The 16,750-nt window shown below is 41.0% G+C and overlaps 1 protein-coding gene across 1 annotated transcript; it reads right to left on the reverse strand.

Annotated features, from left to right (window-relative positions):
* Positions 1-5,803: 5,803 nt before the first annotated feature.
* Positions 5,804-12,619, reverse strand: LOC139444576 (galactoside alpha-(1,2)-fucosyltransferase 2-like). Its single transcript, XM_071225458.1, has 3 exons — positions 12,580-12,619; positions 10,830-11,422; positions 5,804-6,465 (listed from the first exon to the last, which is right to left on the reverse strand). Exons 1-3 carry the CDS (start codon positions 12,617-12,619, stop codon positions 5,992-5,994), a joined length of 1,107 nt encoding a protein of 368 aa, XP_071081559.1. The 3' UTR covers positions 5,804-5,991.
* Between the last annotated feature and the right edge of the window lie 4,131 nt (positions 12,620-16,750).

A 16,750-nucleotide genomic window follows, 5' to 3' on the forward strand; every position in this document is an offset into this window, starting at 1 on the left:
CACATTGTACCCATGTCGAGAATCGAACCCGGGTCTTCGGCGTGACGAGCGAACGCTTTAACCACTAGGCTACCCGACCGCCCCCCTGAAGAATTGAGCACACTGGTCACAACTTCCGCCGGCGGGTGACTACTTCCCAGTGTGAATGCATCCAATGCACGGACTTGTTGGGTGGAGCGTGATGTTACACGGCACTCAATCTGGTTACGTCATCATCACAACAGGCTTCGCAAAATAAGTTCTCAGCACTGAATAATCTTGAAAATTCAAACTTTTCTTGCAGAATTTGCATAAGAGCAATCACTGGATTGTCTGGTCCAGACTCGAGTATTGTACAGACCGCCGTCATATAGCTAAATATTGCTGAGTGCGGCGTTAAACAAACAAACAAACAAACGAGTGTGCACCTCCCTCCTTTAACCGCTCCCTTTCGATTGATAAACACTTGATGCGCACGTAAAATCCCGTCTGTTACTCGCGTGTCCTTCCAACAATCTACTGGCACAATCTATCAACAATGATCTGCTCAGTCATGTTCAGTTTGGCATGTAATAAATTCACGTTTACTGCAAGCTTGATCGCAAGTTCAAAATATGTTCATTTTTTATTTATGTGAAAATGTTAATATATGTATATTGTTCGAACCAAATTCTAAAACATGACAAAAGTAAAAAAACAAACAAATGCTTATGGAAAACTACATGTATGTATCAGTCCATGTTTGCCAAGAGCGGCTTTAACACCCATTGAGGATAGGTCTGGGGAGGTGTTCATTAAAAAAATAAGATTATTCTTTAAGTCGGTTTTTATTTTTACACTTAAGTTCTTTTAGGTGTTAATCTGCGTATGCATCGGCGTGAGAACATCAAGGGTAATCGTCGTGGAAAACTCACTAAAGGTATGTTGTTGTTCACCGGGACAGTGTGTGTGTGTGTAGATGTGTTGTGTTGGAAGAAAGAACTGTCTGACAAGCACGATGGCGTCATTTGTGCTGTGGAACTTTTTTTATGGCAGTTTTCTGCACCAGTGGGATCCACGCACTCTGGCATCAATGGCAGAAGCGTGTGGAGGTCGGGGATTACGTCATCAAATAAATATCAACCAACTCCGTCTACTCATCCCCCAGTTCACCCCTCATAGCTGAGGTACAGCCACGCCTGGGATGCCGGTGCAACGGTGGCTCCAACATTTTGAAAAGGGAGGGGTCCAATCTCATTAAATCAGATCTTAGTTCTAGCTATCGTTAAGCAAAGATCTAAGAACATCCAATTACGGATCACGTCAGAACGACATTTCATCCGATCAATCAAAGCGTTGCTTTCCAGATCATGAAAGTGACAGTCGGAATGTGTTTTCTAATCATGCAACCTCGAAAACGTTAACACAGGGTATTCTGAATGACAGTTACGACCCGTATGACTGATTCCGTCAACATTCTCTTTCGCTTCCGTGGGATAAACATTTGAACGGAATCGAGGAGGCGTTGCACACTACGTGGGAAGTACTGCCATACAATCGCAACCATATATAAGACATTCAGAATTATTCGTTTGTTTACTTTTGAAAATTTTAATCGAGACTGTGTCAACATATCTTTCAAGCGTAGTCTAAAATGGAAGTCGCCAGGTTGAAATGAGTGCCGTAAAGCTCGAGAAAGCTGCTTACCGGCTTACCACTTTACCGTTTTTCCACTTTACATTTCCATTTACCCATCTTACCCTTTACCACTTCACCCCTTTACCGCTGAACCATCTTACCCCTTTACAATCTTATTACTCTACCATCTTACACCTGTACCAGCTTAACCCTTTACCGTTTTTCCACTTTACATTTCCACTTTACATTTACATTTAACCATCTTACCCATTAACCACTTCACCATCTTACCCCTTTACAATTTTATTACTCTACTATCTTATACGTGTACCATCTTACCACTTTACCATTTTTCCACTTTACATTTCCACTTTACCATCTTGCCCCTTTACTAGTTTACCATCTTTTTCCACTTTCGTAGTATGACAAATCAACATAGTACCATCTGACCACTTCACCACCTCAACAATCTTACCACTTCAACTTCGTACCATTTCACCATTTTACGTTACAATCTTTACCATCTTACAACTTTACCATCTTACCCCCTTACCATCTTTCTCCTTTACCATCCTACAACTTGATCATCTTATTTCTTTTCCATCTTACTCCTTTACCATCTTACAACTTCACAATCTTACCACTTTACTATCTTACCCCTTTAACATATGAACACTTAACCATCTTTCCCCTTCACCACATTTCCACTTTATCATCTTACACCTTTACTATCTTACCCCTCCATCATCTTACCACTTTACCGCCTCCGTGGTCTAATGGTAGAGCGTTCGTCCGGAGAGCGGAAAGTCCGGGGTTCGATTCCCAGCCGCGTCATACCAAAAGACGTTAAAAGATGGTACTTGTTGTTACCCTGTTTGGCGCTCGGCATTAAGGGGCTAAAACAAGGACTGGTCGGCTCGGAGTCAGTATACTGTGTCTGAGTGGGGTATTCATGTTAAACTGCGGCATGGCATCTCAGTGTGCTAGCACTATAAATCGGCATCAGTCCGGACTAGTACAAGCAGCCACACACACACACATACACGTGCATGCACGTCGCTTTATAAGTGCAATAATCTTGGACGCGACGTTAAACCCCATTTCACCTCACATCTTACCACTTTACCATCTTACCCTTTACCACTTCAACATGTTACCATTTCACCATTTTACCCCTTTACAATATTTTCAACTTTACCATCTTACCACTTCACATCTTACTTCACCATCTTACCCCTCAACCATCTTAACCCTTCTACTATCTTACCCCTTTACCACCTTTCCATCTTACACCTGTATCATCTGACCATTTTTCCACTTTACATTTCCATTTACCCACCTTACCCTTTACCACTTCACCCCTTTACCGCTGAACCATCTTACCCCTTTACAATCTTATTACTCTACCATCTTACACCTGTATCGGTTTACCTCTTTACCGTTTTTTCACTTTACATTTACATTTAACCATCTTACCCATTACCACTTCACCATCTTACCCCTTTACAATTTTATTACTCTGCTATCTTATACGTGTACCATCTTACCACTTTACCATTTTTCCACTTTACCACCTTGCCCCTTTACTAGTTTACCATCTTTTTCCACTTTCGTAGTATGACAAATCAACATAGTACCATCTGACCACTTCACCGCCTTAACAATCTTACCACTTCAACTTCGTACCATTTCACCATCTTACGTTACAATCTTTACCATCTTACAACTTTACCATCTTACCCCTTTACCATCTTTCTCCTTTACCATCCTACAACTTGATCATCTTATTTCTTTTTCATCTTACTCCTTTACCATCTTACAACTTCACAATCTTACCACTTTACTATCTTACCCCTTTAACATATGAACACTTTATCATCTTTCCCCTTCACCACATTTCCACTTTATCATCTTACACCTTTACCATCTTACCCCTCCATCATCTTACCACTTTACCGCCTCCGTGGTCTAATGGTAGAGCGTCCGCCCGGAGAGCGGAAAGTCCGGGGTTCGATTCCCAGCCGCGTCATACCAAAAGACGTTAAAAGATGGTACTTGTTGTTACCCTGTCTGGCGCTCGGCATTAAGGGGCTAAAACAAGGACTGGTCGGCTCGGAGTCAGTATACTGTGTCTGAGTGGGGTATTCATGTTAAACTGCGGCATGGCATCTCAGTGTGCTAGCACTATAAATCGGCATCAGTCCGGACTAGTACAAGCAGCCACACACACACACACACATACACGTGCATGCACGTCGCTATATAAGTGCAATAATCTTGGACACGACGTTAAACCCCATTTCACCTCACATCTTACCACTTTACCATCTTACCCTTTACCACTTCAACATGTTACCATTTCACCCCTTTACAATATTTTCAACTTTACCATCTTACCACTTCACATCTTACTTCACCATCTTATCCCTTCTACTATCTTACCCCTTTACCACCTTTCCATCTTACCCCTGTATCATCTGACCATTTTTCCACTTTACATTTCCATTTACCCATCTTACCCTTTACCACTTCACCCTTTTACCGCTGAACCACCTTACCCCTTTACAATCTTATTACTCTACCATCTTACACCTGTACCGGCTTACCACTTTACCGTTTTTCCACTTTACATTTACATTTAACCATCTTACCCTTTACCACTTCACCCCTTTACCGCTGAACCATCTTACCCCTTTACAATCTTATTACTCTACCATCTTACACCTGTACTGGCTTACCACTTTACCGTTTTTCCACTTTACATTTACATTTACCCATCTTTCCCTTTACCACTTCACCCCTTTACCGCTGAACTATCTTACCCCTTTAAAATCTTATTACTCTACCATCTTACACATGTACCAGCTTACCACTTTACATTTCCACTTAACATTTACATTTAACCATCTTACCCTTTACCACTTCACCATCTTACCCCTTTACAATTTTATTACTCTACTATGTTATACGTGTACCATCTTACCAATTTACCGTTTTTCCACTTTACATTTCCACTTTACAATTACATTTAACCATCTTACCCATTACCACTTCACCATCTTACCCCTTTACAATTTTATTACTCTACTAACTTATACGTGTACCATCTTACCACTTTACCATTTTTCCACTTTACATTTCCACTTTACATTTACATTTAACCATCTTACCCATTACCACTTCAACATCTTACCCCTTTACAATTTTATTACTCTACTAACTTATACGTGTACCATCTTACCACTTTACCATTTTTCCACTTTACATTTCCACTTTACATTTCCACTATACCATCTTGCCCTTTTACTAGTTTACCATCTTTTTCCACTTTCGTAGCATGACAAATCAACATAGTACCATCTTTCCACTTTACCATCTTACCCCTTTACAATCTTACCACGTTACTGGGGTGTGTTACAAATTTTCGTAGCATGGCAAAGGAACATAGACAAATTTCTGTACAATCCCATTGCTATTATTTTACAAACTTCTGATATTAAGGAATATCCAAATAAACGAACCAAAAAATAACAATAAAAATTCAGCCTGTTTATTTACCCGAAACTATATGTACAATATTCACAAACTTCTGTTCCATCAGACTTTTGACACGTGCAGGTTGCACAATGAAATACAAACAATGCTTACAAACCTTCAGTTATTGTACAATATAACTTGACCCTGTACGGGCACTATTGTATAAGCAGTACAATTGTGTGAGAGTATTCCACGACACGTTTAACACTGCCCCAATCATTTACAAGATCTTCACAAGAAAAACGTGCTTTCCGCGAAGTAGGGTGTGTTTTAAGGACGAAACCCCCCTGATTACATACATTGGACATACACATAGAAAGTGATATTCCTCTTTAATACAACATTTTCTACACAGTCTTTGTTCTCTTAAAATACCAACAAATCTACCTGTTTCAACAAATAAATCATGTCAGCTACAACGAAATCGAAAACGGGCTACTCTATAAGTTCGTAAATGTACATTCTGCTGTCATAGTAGCCTTAACTATAGTGTTTATTGCTTCTATCTTTCATTGCTGTTCCACAGGCTGGTGCATCCCATTGATCAACTACCAGCTGACATCTACCAACCTCACACATCCCACCACAATCAACCAACTATAAACTACCAACTGGTTGATATCATGAGCATCGATCCACGCAATTTGGATACGATGACATGCATCAACCAAGTCAGCGAGCCTGACCATCCGATTCCGATTTCGCATGGGACACTGAATACCTTTTCTACCCCGGATCTTCACCTAAAACACTGCAATACAATTTACCAACCTCACACACTGCACCATAATCACCAACTATCACACACACATACCCCACACACTCAAACACACACGTATACGTGCACGTTGTGGTTACTCACTCCATTCCTATCCACCCAGGATAGAAAAAATCCGAGTAATCCTTTGAAAAATGCTCCCTTAAACTACTTCCGTTTCTGGCCGGATGTTTGTAGTAGATTGTCTCCCCTCCAGCCAGGAACGAGGCCCACCAGCCGAATGTTCCCACGGACATTATGGAATGATTGCAGTGAGCTAATATAGCTAGATCTACTTCGAATGAGTTATCTTTCATAAACATGACGTCACTTCCGTTAATGTTCTCCTTACACCACGTGACGTCGTCCGAGCACACCAGGAACAAGGTTCTGTTGTATTTGTTCCTGTAATACGTCATTGCTGCGGAGAAGTACTGCGGGGAGGCAACCGTGTATCCGTAATCAACAAATTGCTTGTTCTTGGTGATATCCCCTTTACGCACGTGCACGCCCACAATCGTCACGTTGTCATGGTCACTGTCCCTTTGTTGGTTAACAAATGCTTCGCTACTGCCCTGAAACAGGAATACATCCTTTGACTCGTTGTTACTTATTCATAGTTGTGCGAGGTAGTGAACCTCAGCGCAAACAACAGTTTTGGACTAAATATATTGGGATTGCCAGAAGTCCGGCTGAGGAAAGTCAGGCGGCGCTAGCGGGTAATACTAAAAACGGATTTCAGACTATTAACGCGAAAGGTTCGTATCTGTGCAAATATAGATGGGTGTGTGTGATTGTGTGTGTGTGTAAGCGCGCGTGCGTGTGCAGTGGTGCACTTATAGTATAATCCTCCAAACCAAGGCTACAAAAATGGTGTACGTAAGTGGGGCTTATTGAAAGAATATTCAATGTTTTTTTCAGTTTTGCTTTTTAAATGATTTTGCTTTGGACAAACACGCTGATCACTCCATTTAACGCCGCCACCAACTCACCCATCCAACAGACCCCACCCATTATCTTAAGGCATTATATGTATAGGGAGAGTGTTAATCAAGAATTTGATGTAAAGACAGATGGTAGAGATATTTGTTTAATGGTCAGTCGTGAACAATTAAAAAAATACATATATTAAAGATCATTATTATACATTTTCTTACCACATTTAGCAGTGTCATGTGCATTTGTTTCCATGGAAACTTCAACAATAATTGTTTGAGATGTCCCAGGGTGAAGTATCATGTTGTATGCGTACTCATTACATGGAATATATACATTTTTAAAAGTAATCCCATATATGATATACAACGGACAGATGTATCAGAGAAGGTAATTTTTAATTATTAATGTCCACAGAAGGATTTTAATTAACGGTGGTAACCATAATTTGTTCTGTGTTCAATGGGATTGAGGTCGGGAGACCTTGACGGCCAGTTCATGACGTTGACTCCCGCATTCTGAAGGAAATTCCTTGTGAAAATTGCTGTGTGGGGTCTGGCATTGTCGTGTTGGAAGGGAGAAGTTCTGGTGCCAGTACCTGGTGGCGGTAAGCAGCAGCGTTGAGGTTGTCACGGATGACAAGAAGCCTGGAACGTGCATTGCCACAGAAAGCACCCCACACCATGACACTTCCGCCTCGAAATCTGTCAACTTCCTGTACACAACACTGGGCGTAACGTTCATGACGGCGCCTCCACACCCTCGCCCTACCATCAGCAAATCGAAGATTAAATCGGGATTCATCACTGAAGACGACTTGATTCCAACTATCTGAGTCCATCGTTAGTGTCCCTGTGCCCACAATTGACGTTGACGTCTGTGTAATTGAGTCAGAATCGGCCCGCAGTATGGCCGTCGTGCTTGAAGGTGAGCAGTTCTCAGACGGTTTCGAACATTTTGAACACTCAGTCTACCCCTAAACAGTTCATTTCCGGTTGATGTAGCCGTCAAAAATCGGTTACGGGGGTGACGTAAGACAATCTGACGATCCTCTGCATGTGACGTCACACGTGGTCGACCTGGCCGAGGGCGATCAGCCGTGGTACCCGTTTGCTGTAGACGCGTCTGTAAATCATAAACAGTCCGCCGACTAATACCCATCGTCCTTGCCACTTCAGCTACAGACGTTCCCGTCTGCAACATGCCGATGGCACGTTCACGTTGCACATTTGAAAGGCGTGGCATGACAAATGGCCGTAAAGACTTTTGTTTCCTTGTGTTTTACTTTTTTTTGTGTTAATGATGGCTAACAAGTATGGCTGAAAACACGTGCGGTATTATGGAGACGTGACCAGTTGCACGTGAAAAACCACTTTTGCCACTAAAGTACTGTGCACATGATTTTGATCGAGTTACCTGCACACAAACGGGTGTTATCTGAAGACAATACGTGGCCTTTACTGTTTAAATACACAATGACGGCCCACAATGATAACTGGTCAAAATGTTAACATTTTAGGATTGTGACGTTTTTAATTTGGTTCAGTATATATAGTTTGATTTGTTTTCTATTTAATCAGCAGTATATGTTTTCGGAACTTTATACACACAGATCGTTAGAGTATTTAAAAATCAACAGATTGTTTTCAGATACGGGTTGCTGGAACCGTAAATTTAAACATCGAAAAAGGTGCAGCCTGAGGATAAAAATACTCGACAACAGAATTATACAATTCCTATTGTTTTACATGTCCCCTTGATCAGGGTTGAGCCAACAGCGTTAATAACAATAGAATCTTATATGGGAATATCGCATTTTAGAAAGAAACAAACATCTCAATAAAAGCGCGTCAATAGGACAACGTAACAATTTGTAAAACATCGCATTGTTGCGATGTCACGCTTTGGTTAATCTGGTCTGTTTGGGTTTCGTAAGGGCAAAATCGGATTCCATAGATTTCTCTTTCTTTGTTCTTTAACGCCGCACTCAGCAATATTCCGAACAGTGGTCTGTTAATAAAGAAGTAATAGAAGCAGTCCACAATCGCCACCACAAGCCATCAATCAACATAGATCAAGGTTATTTGATCCCATCCACCTACTATGTACTCATTAAGCAATAACCACCACGCCGATGTAAACTTATCTTGTTTCATAGGCTTCATGTCTCTTCGGGTTCCACCTATGTGTTCATAGTCCATCATGTTGTTGCAGTATTATCCTTCTGCTGTCATTACTTTACCTACTCATGTTGCAACTGTATGCAACTGTAGCAATTGTGGACCGACTGCCTTGACTGATCGTGTCATGAAATCTGTTTCCTCTTGGCCAGAACAAATCAGAGGATTGGCCATCAACTTAAGTATTGTCCCTCCTAAAAAAACTCGATCATTTACAGACTACCGTCATATAGTTGAGACCAGAGAAGATTCCGGGGTAGAATAGGTCTTCAGCAACCCATGCTTGCTGTAAAAGGTGACTATGCTTGTGGTAAAAGGCGACTAACGGGATCGGGTGGTCAGACGCGCTGACGTGGTTGATGCGTGTCATCGATCCCAATTGCATGGATCGATGCTCATGATATTAATTACTGGATTGTCTGGTCCAGACTCGATTATATACTGACCGCCGTCATATAGCTGGAATATTGCTGACTGCGGCGTTAAACAACCAACCAACCAACCATATAGTTGAGTGCGGCGTTAAACAACTAACAAACAGAAATAATTTATGAATTTATGAATATTTGGTACGTGGTTACTTAAATGATGATCTCAGCATCGGTCATGTAGAATAACAGGGTCAGGACTGCAGGGGTTCACTGTGCCAGCGTCATGTGATATGATGTTTTCTCCTAACATATACTTTGACGTTTACATGTATTTGTTTGCTCATTACATGGACACCTACATATCATCAAAGTGGAAGTAGGTGTCCATGGAATGAGCAAATAAATACATGCAAGCGTCAAAGTTCATGATGTCAATCACTGGATTGTCTGGTCCAGATTCGATGTTTTACAGACCGCCGTCACATAGCTGAGTGCGGTGTTAAACAACACACCAAAAAAACAGACAAACAACATCAAAGGAGAAGGTTTTGGCCACATTGTGGAACACAGAACTAGACAATACTCAAAAGCTCGTCTTGTTACAATTCAAGTGTACAGGTGCTTGGTTGGACTGACGACCCATAGACGTAAATTGTAAAGCTCCTATTTGTGTGTGTTCTTTATAAAAGAACGACGAACCATGTGGGATATTTTCTTTTGGGACTGTCTTTGGGACCCAATTAGCATCACACAACTTCATTGACATCCCTCAACCCAACTGACATCACAGTGCCCAATTGACATCTCACTAAAGTCGGACTTATGCTAAAATGAGGGTAGGGTACATTTATTGAGTAGAACTCGTGTCTTCCTCCCCCTCTACTGGTTCCTTATACAAAGCTACAAAGTAGAAATAAATCAGATATAGGTGTCGTCTGTTTTGTATAAGATCGTTTTGTTTGTTTGTTTTGTTGTTTAACGCCGCACTCGGCAATATTCCAGCTATATGGTGGCGGTCTGTGAATAATCGAGTCTGGACCAGACAAAATAGTTATTGAGATCATGAGCATCGATCTACTCAACTGGTATACAATGACATGCACCCGATCCCATTACAGCTGCCTTTTTATTATCAAAACAAGAGGCAAAATACATAAATAAACTAAACAAAATGTAAAATTCGTGAAGAGTTTTCTATTCATTTCGATACACACAAAACATTAAGCAGCCAGTATATATTCCGAAATGTTCAAGTATTCCGTGGCCATGTAACATCAAGTCACTGCGAGACCTAGCCCTTTACACAGAATATAAAGCATGGTCGCAGTTACTGCGAGAGATACTCTCGCACACTACTGATATCATATGTGATGGAACTTAACGTTAATCTGCCTTCCACAAACAGTTTTATGTAGCACATGTATCTCTTAAAGAAACATTTTGTCACATTACCTTGATTATACTGATGGCTTTCTGACGCACATTGTCTTTGAACTTGAACTGTTGGCGTATCTCCTCTGCAACATGTCGGAAGTACATCCATGATTGAAAATACCAGCCAGGCCGATAATTTGTATTTTCATTCAAGTTCAGCAAATCCTTATTAAACTGGCAATGCCGACCCTCGTTGACAAATTTGGCGGTGTTGCATATACAAAGGTCATTGACAACGTTGGCCTTAACCCGGAAGTACTTCAAGAGAGGGTTATCGTTTTGGATCACCACCGACTTGTTGACCTTTGAGGCCATTCCGTACACCGAGGCGTATGCAAACATGAAGTTTCCCAGTCCGCCTTGCACGTGAGAACATATATATCGCTTCTCTCTCTCAAAGATTTCTTTAAAGTCATCGCGGCAAGGTTTAGGTGTTGTTGATGTTGTGGAAAATGGAATCTGTTTCAATGCCTGTTCCAGCTGTATCTCTAATTCCGCTACCCGCCTCTTGTATTCCTGAACATTGTTTGATTGCGTTCTTGACCTTGATGAAAACTTCAAGGTGAAGGCCACCAGGATCATTCCCAGGCAAATGACCGTTACAGTGACACCTAGATCAAACACAGAAGAACATCAGTGTACGGTGTCGACCATTTGCTATTCAAAGGTTGTTTAAAGAAATATCGTTCCCAAAGCATACTGGAAATAATAAATATTTTCTCAAGGTTCACGACAATATATCTTTCTAAAACTAATGTGGGACAACACACTTGTTTCGCTACTCCTTGCTCCAACATAACAGTCAGTCCTAGGGGTATCGTGATAATCTAGCTCCGTTTGAAGCTGATCCTGAAAGGTTCTTACAACTATTTACCAATGAATGCAAAGACTATCCCATCAGTGGAAAGGAAATGATCTCCGTGTTCATCATGGTGGACTATCTTCCAAAAGACAATACACGTACGCGTTATGCTGCAGTTTTGATGCAATTACAGTAAACAATTCAGAAATGTGTCAAACTGAGAAAGTGTGTGTTCTTTCATAAGGGCAATGCGCCAGTGCACGAATCAGTCGTAGCCATGGCTGCAATCCACGAGTATGGCTTTGAACTCATTAAACACCCATCATATTCTCCGACTTCCAAAACAGAGGAAAAGCTCCATCCTGAATCTATTTCGAATCAAACGATGAGGTCTTGGCAACAGTGGAAAACCTCATGGACACCCAAGAGGACTTCTATGAATGGGAGCCAGTGCCTCCAACATCCTCTAATGTCTTTAGCTCTATGTGAACCTCAGAACATATAAATAGGCCGGCAGAGCTCCAGGTAACTTTTTGAGCAATTGAGTTTTTACTCGACATATCTATATTTATTGGGTTATTACATTTTTTAGTGGGTAACCAATATTTGTTCACTCATCTGTACATCACTCTTTTGGGTTTTTCCCAAAATGAGGAAACATTGTGAGATTTAAAAAAAAGGAAGTAAAGTTTTGGATGTAATATAATGCTTCTAAATGTAGGCTTGACTCGGAAAGTAAATTAGCTTGTAAATGTGTTTCGTAAATTAGCTTCGTTGTTCGCATGCCGAAAAAGCTTAATTGGGTATTCACGCGTGATGTTTTCAAACAATTGAGTTTTCTATGTAATGCATGCGTTTCTGTACGCAAGTTAATTGAAACAAATTGGGTTTTGAATAATTTTGGAGGGTATTTTACGCAAAAACGCAGCTTATCTGTAGCTGTGAGACCCTCGTAAATACTCCTACATTGCGACGGCAGACAATCTAAAGCCTGTTCACGCTTCATGATCCGCAAGGCTGTTGGCTTATTAGTATCAGAGTTGTTACTGAATAAAGAATCTAGTTATCTGTTTAGGGGGACGCCGTACGAGATGCCATGACGTCATAATGGTTGATGTTAATTGGCAGTATATTTTATTGTTTAACAGTGATTCTAACTGTGTTGCGTGGTTTTAGTTGAGAGTCGGTAGACGCTCATTGCGTTGTGTTTTGACAGTGAACAGTCGTCGGGAAGTTACTATATGTAGATGCCAGTATGATGCGTCAATTTCCGGTCCGGTTTCCCGCAGACGGTGATGGTATGTTATGTAAATGTTACGGGGATTTCTATTTGCATCGAGATTAGATATTTTTCAGCTTCAACTGCAAAAAGATTTCTTAAATCTGAAACAATACACCTTGCATGGAATTTTTGGGGGAAGCATCAAGGCACGTCCTGGGCTTAGTGACCCCTGTTATTAGGGCGAAAAGGTAGTTTGTTTGTTTGTGTGCTGTTTAACGCCGCACTCACCAATATTCCACAAATATGACGGAGGTCTGGCAATAACCGAGTCGGGACCAGACAATCCAGTGATTATCATCATGCGCATCGATCCTCGCAAGTGGGATACGATGACACGCATCAAGCAAGTCAGCGAGTCTGACCACCCGATCTCGTTAGTCGCATCTTACGGCAAGCATAGTCGCCTTTTACAGTAAGCATGGGTTGTTGAAGACCTAATCTAACCCGGATCTTCTCGAGGGGAGACAAGCATGGGTTGCTGAAGACCTATTCTAACACGGTTCTTCACAGGGGAGACAAGCATGGGTTGCTGAAGACCTATTCTAACCCGGTTCTTCACAGGGGAGACAAGCAAGGGTTGCTAAAGACCTATTCTAACCCGGATCTTCACGGGTCCCACCATATATATATATATACTGATCATGTGGTCAAATGTAAAGCATGCTGTCTGTCATTCTCCAGCGGTTCGGGTGTGAATGAACAGTTCATTGTATCCGAACTTTTGTTGGTTAGCATGCTGCACGTGCAGCTCGTCAGTTTAGTCCACCGATAATATCTTTGTGACTTGTGGTGTACAAGCCCGTTAACCTTGACACAAACACATAAGTCATGTCAGTTATTGTCGGGCCCACACCGCCACACAAAAATGTTCTTATGCTGTCTTGATTACCTTATTTTCCAAGTTACAAAATCATCAACGCACCCGAGTGCATTCTTCGAGGGGTGTCAAATGATACGTGCTGTTTCTAAATCGAACATAATCTCGCAGATTAGCGAACGACGTATCTGTTCAAACTACACGATGTTTTTTTTGTCTTCAGAAGACAAGTTGTTGACGCGTAGGAACAAAGAACTCAGTTCACCTCAGGACGCTCTGATATCACCTCACAGCTTGGTTCTGTCTGTCCGCAGTAACCCCACATAACAGGTGCGTGTTATCAGCAGAGGGCAGGCGTGTGCAGTCTGAAGTAAAAATGTCAGACTTCTTTATCTATAACTTTGTTTTGCAGATACTTTTTTCAAAGTTTTAAAGTCATTTCTGTCATGAATTGGGCTGTGGCAGCAATACAAACACATATTCCTGTACAGTTTCGGTGTCAAACCAGAAAATAGTCTGTAAAAAAAGTTAGTAAAACACGTTATCTATACTTGAGTAACAATTTAATGCTTTATTTGTACAAATTGCAGTAGTTTCGGGTGTTCAGTCCGTCTGGTCTTTGTCTACCGCTCTGGTAAATGTAAAAGTGGAACGGCTCCCAGCCCAAAAGCTATGAATATACAATGCCTATTTGGAAAGTGGTCAAATGTAGCAAATGTTATATTTGGTGTCACACTTTTTTTGTACAGGATTTTTGAAGGTTGTTAAATCTTTGGCAGATATGGGGTATGATTGGGGTGTTAACCACAGGACAAAAGGCGTCTGAACGTGTAGCTGATAGAGGCTGATAATCGAATCACAATCCATGAGTACTGTTTTTGTCAAAGTCTTTCTTGTGGGCGTTTGGGGAGATGCATTGTTTGCATAGATAGAGCGTCTTAATAACAACTTAATGCTCTCATTTCTTTTTCAACTTCATCAAGAAAAATGAACGATTCTTGACAAAATATAACATTACTTCCCGCGATCTGTTTGTTTTGTTTACTGATGCACTCTGGAGATAATCGAATCTACCCGATCCCGTTAGTCGCCTATTTATCATGGCACGCATGGGTTGCTGAAGACCTATTGTAACCCGGATCTTCAAGGGTATTCTTTTACAATGTTTGTGCTATACTAAAGTATGTTTTTACATATAACTTTGATGGCATTGATGACATGGTGTTTTAATTCCATAACTTGTTCTCTGTTCAGACGATATGGCTGAAATATTGCCGATGTGACTATAAATCTTAACTCACTAACTCACTCTCTGTTCAGATGAACATTCTTATTATGGTGATTAATTGATCGTATACGACACAAGCCCCGCCATTCTTTTATCTGGAGGAGAGGGTAGTCCTTTAGTTGACGCGGACTGCTATTTAAAAAACTGCAACGAATCACTTGCAATCTATTGTTCACCATATGATTACTGCAAACCGGCTTTATGTATTACATTCATGGGGTTTGGTTTGGTTTGCTGATGATGTATCTTGAATTGAAGGGACCTTGTCCGAATAACATGTAAATTTCATTGTTTGTCAGACAATTTGAAAAATCAGCAATGTCCCTTAGCGGATATTAATGCACTTAGAGGGGGCAATTTGCAGCTTATAGAAGATGAATATCACTTCCTTCTTGTTTGTCCTTTTAATGCAGTTACCCACAACAAGTTGATTAAAACAGTCTTCTCTATCTATGTAGCGGCAATAAAATTTCCGAGTACCGTGATGGGATTCGAACCACGGACCTTCTGGTCAGAAGTCGGACGCCTTGTCCATATGATCAAAGAGGTTAACCCCGTCAGCAAGCTGACGAGGTAAGGATGTCATCTTGGGACGACTCCACGCCCTGCTACATCTACCTCACGAAACAAAAAAATGTCAGTTAATATCTTCGCAAGATGTCAAACATATTGAATGGTTGCGAATGTATTTAAAAAGAAACCTACCTATCTAGTAACATATGTATATAAATAATATTGCTACGTTCTATTTGAAATGATGTTGCTGCGCACATCGCTATTTGTCACATTGCATTTAGTACCATGGGCCACGAGGCCGGAAATTCTAATTTATAATAACATTTGTCATTTGTCACTTGACTGCAGAAGGGCCAGCGTACTAATCCTATAGTCCTTAGTGTTAGAGTCCCCTCTTAGACTTGCTTGTGCCCCGTAAAGTTTATAATTGATGAGACATTCCACAGCGTGGGACATTTGATATATGAGGTACTTTTCACGTTACTGTTATTGAAGTCAAATTCGCAACAACATGCAATATACATGTATTTTGCGTGAAACTAATCCACATGTATTCACAAATCATTATCTAGAAGTCTCCTTATTTACAGAACTGGAATGGGGCACAGGTGGCCCAGTCGTCTAAGGCGCCGCGATTCGCTGTGCAAAGTTGCGTCCCTTGGGCACGCCAGAAACCTATGATTGTGGTTCGAATCCCGGTTCGCCCCGATTATGTTTCTAGGTTTCACTGAAGTGGTAAACGTCTGAGACCTGCACCATTTCGGGCTTTCCTCCAACATTAAGCTAACAAGCCGTGATATAACTGGAATAGTGTTAAAAGCGGCGTTAAACCCAACTCATTCACGCATCACACGCATTTTCGTACTTTTGGATTATAGGCAGGAATACGAAATTTTGTTAAATATGTACCAAATCTGTTCCTACCAAAGGTGATGTAAGATACAATACTGGAGCAAGCATGTACTTAGAGGAAGTATTAAGAGACAGAAATAATGAAGTATCCATTTTCTTATCCAACTGTTTCATATTGATACACTCTCGGACACTCCAAACATTGGCATGGACGGTCTGAAACAACATAGTTCTAACATGAAAAAACCAATATGTACGGCCGTGATCATCATGTAACAAACGTGGGAATACCTTTGTGGGTGCAATTGAATCATTGTCCAGAGACTGACCGCAACTGAAGCCACGTCATACAAACTTTCCATGAGTTTTACTCGCCTCTAGT

The sequence above is a fragment of the Haliotis cracherodii genome, unplaced genomic scaffold, assembly GCF_022045235.1.
Source record: "Haliotis cracherodii isolate W230 unplaced genomic scaffold, xgHalCrac1.p SCAF_56, whole genome shotgun sequence".
Classification (NCBI taxonomy): domain Eukaryota; kingdom Metazoa; phylum Mollusca; class Gastropoda; order Lepetellida; family Haliotidae; genus Haliotis; species Haliotis cracherodii.

Bases quoted from the DNA above. Each gene is read 5' to 3' on its own strand.
- LOC139444576 (XM_071225458.1), bottom strand. From the start codon at position 12,619: ATGAAGCGTGAACAGGCTTTAGATTGTCTGCCGTCGCAAT. The intron at 11,423-12,579 runs GTAGGAGTATTT...TGTTTGATCTAG, and splicing joins AGATTGTCTGCCGTCGCAAT to GTGTCACTGTAACGGTCATT. The intron at 6,466-10,829 runs GTAATGTGACAA...TTCCTGTTTCAG, and splicing joins AAGCCATCAGTATAATCAAG to GGCAGTAGCGAAGCATTTGT.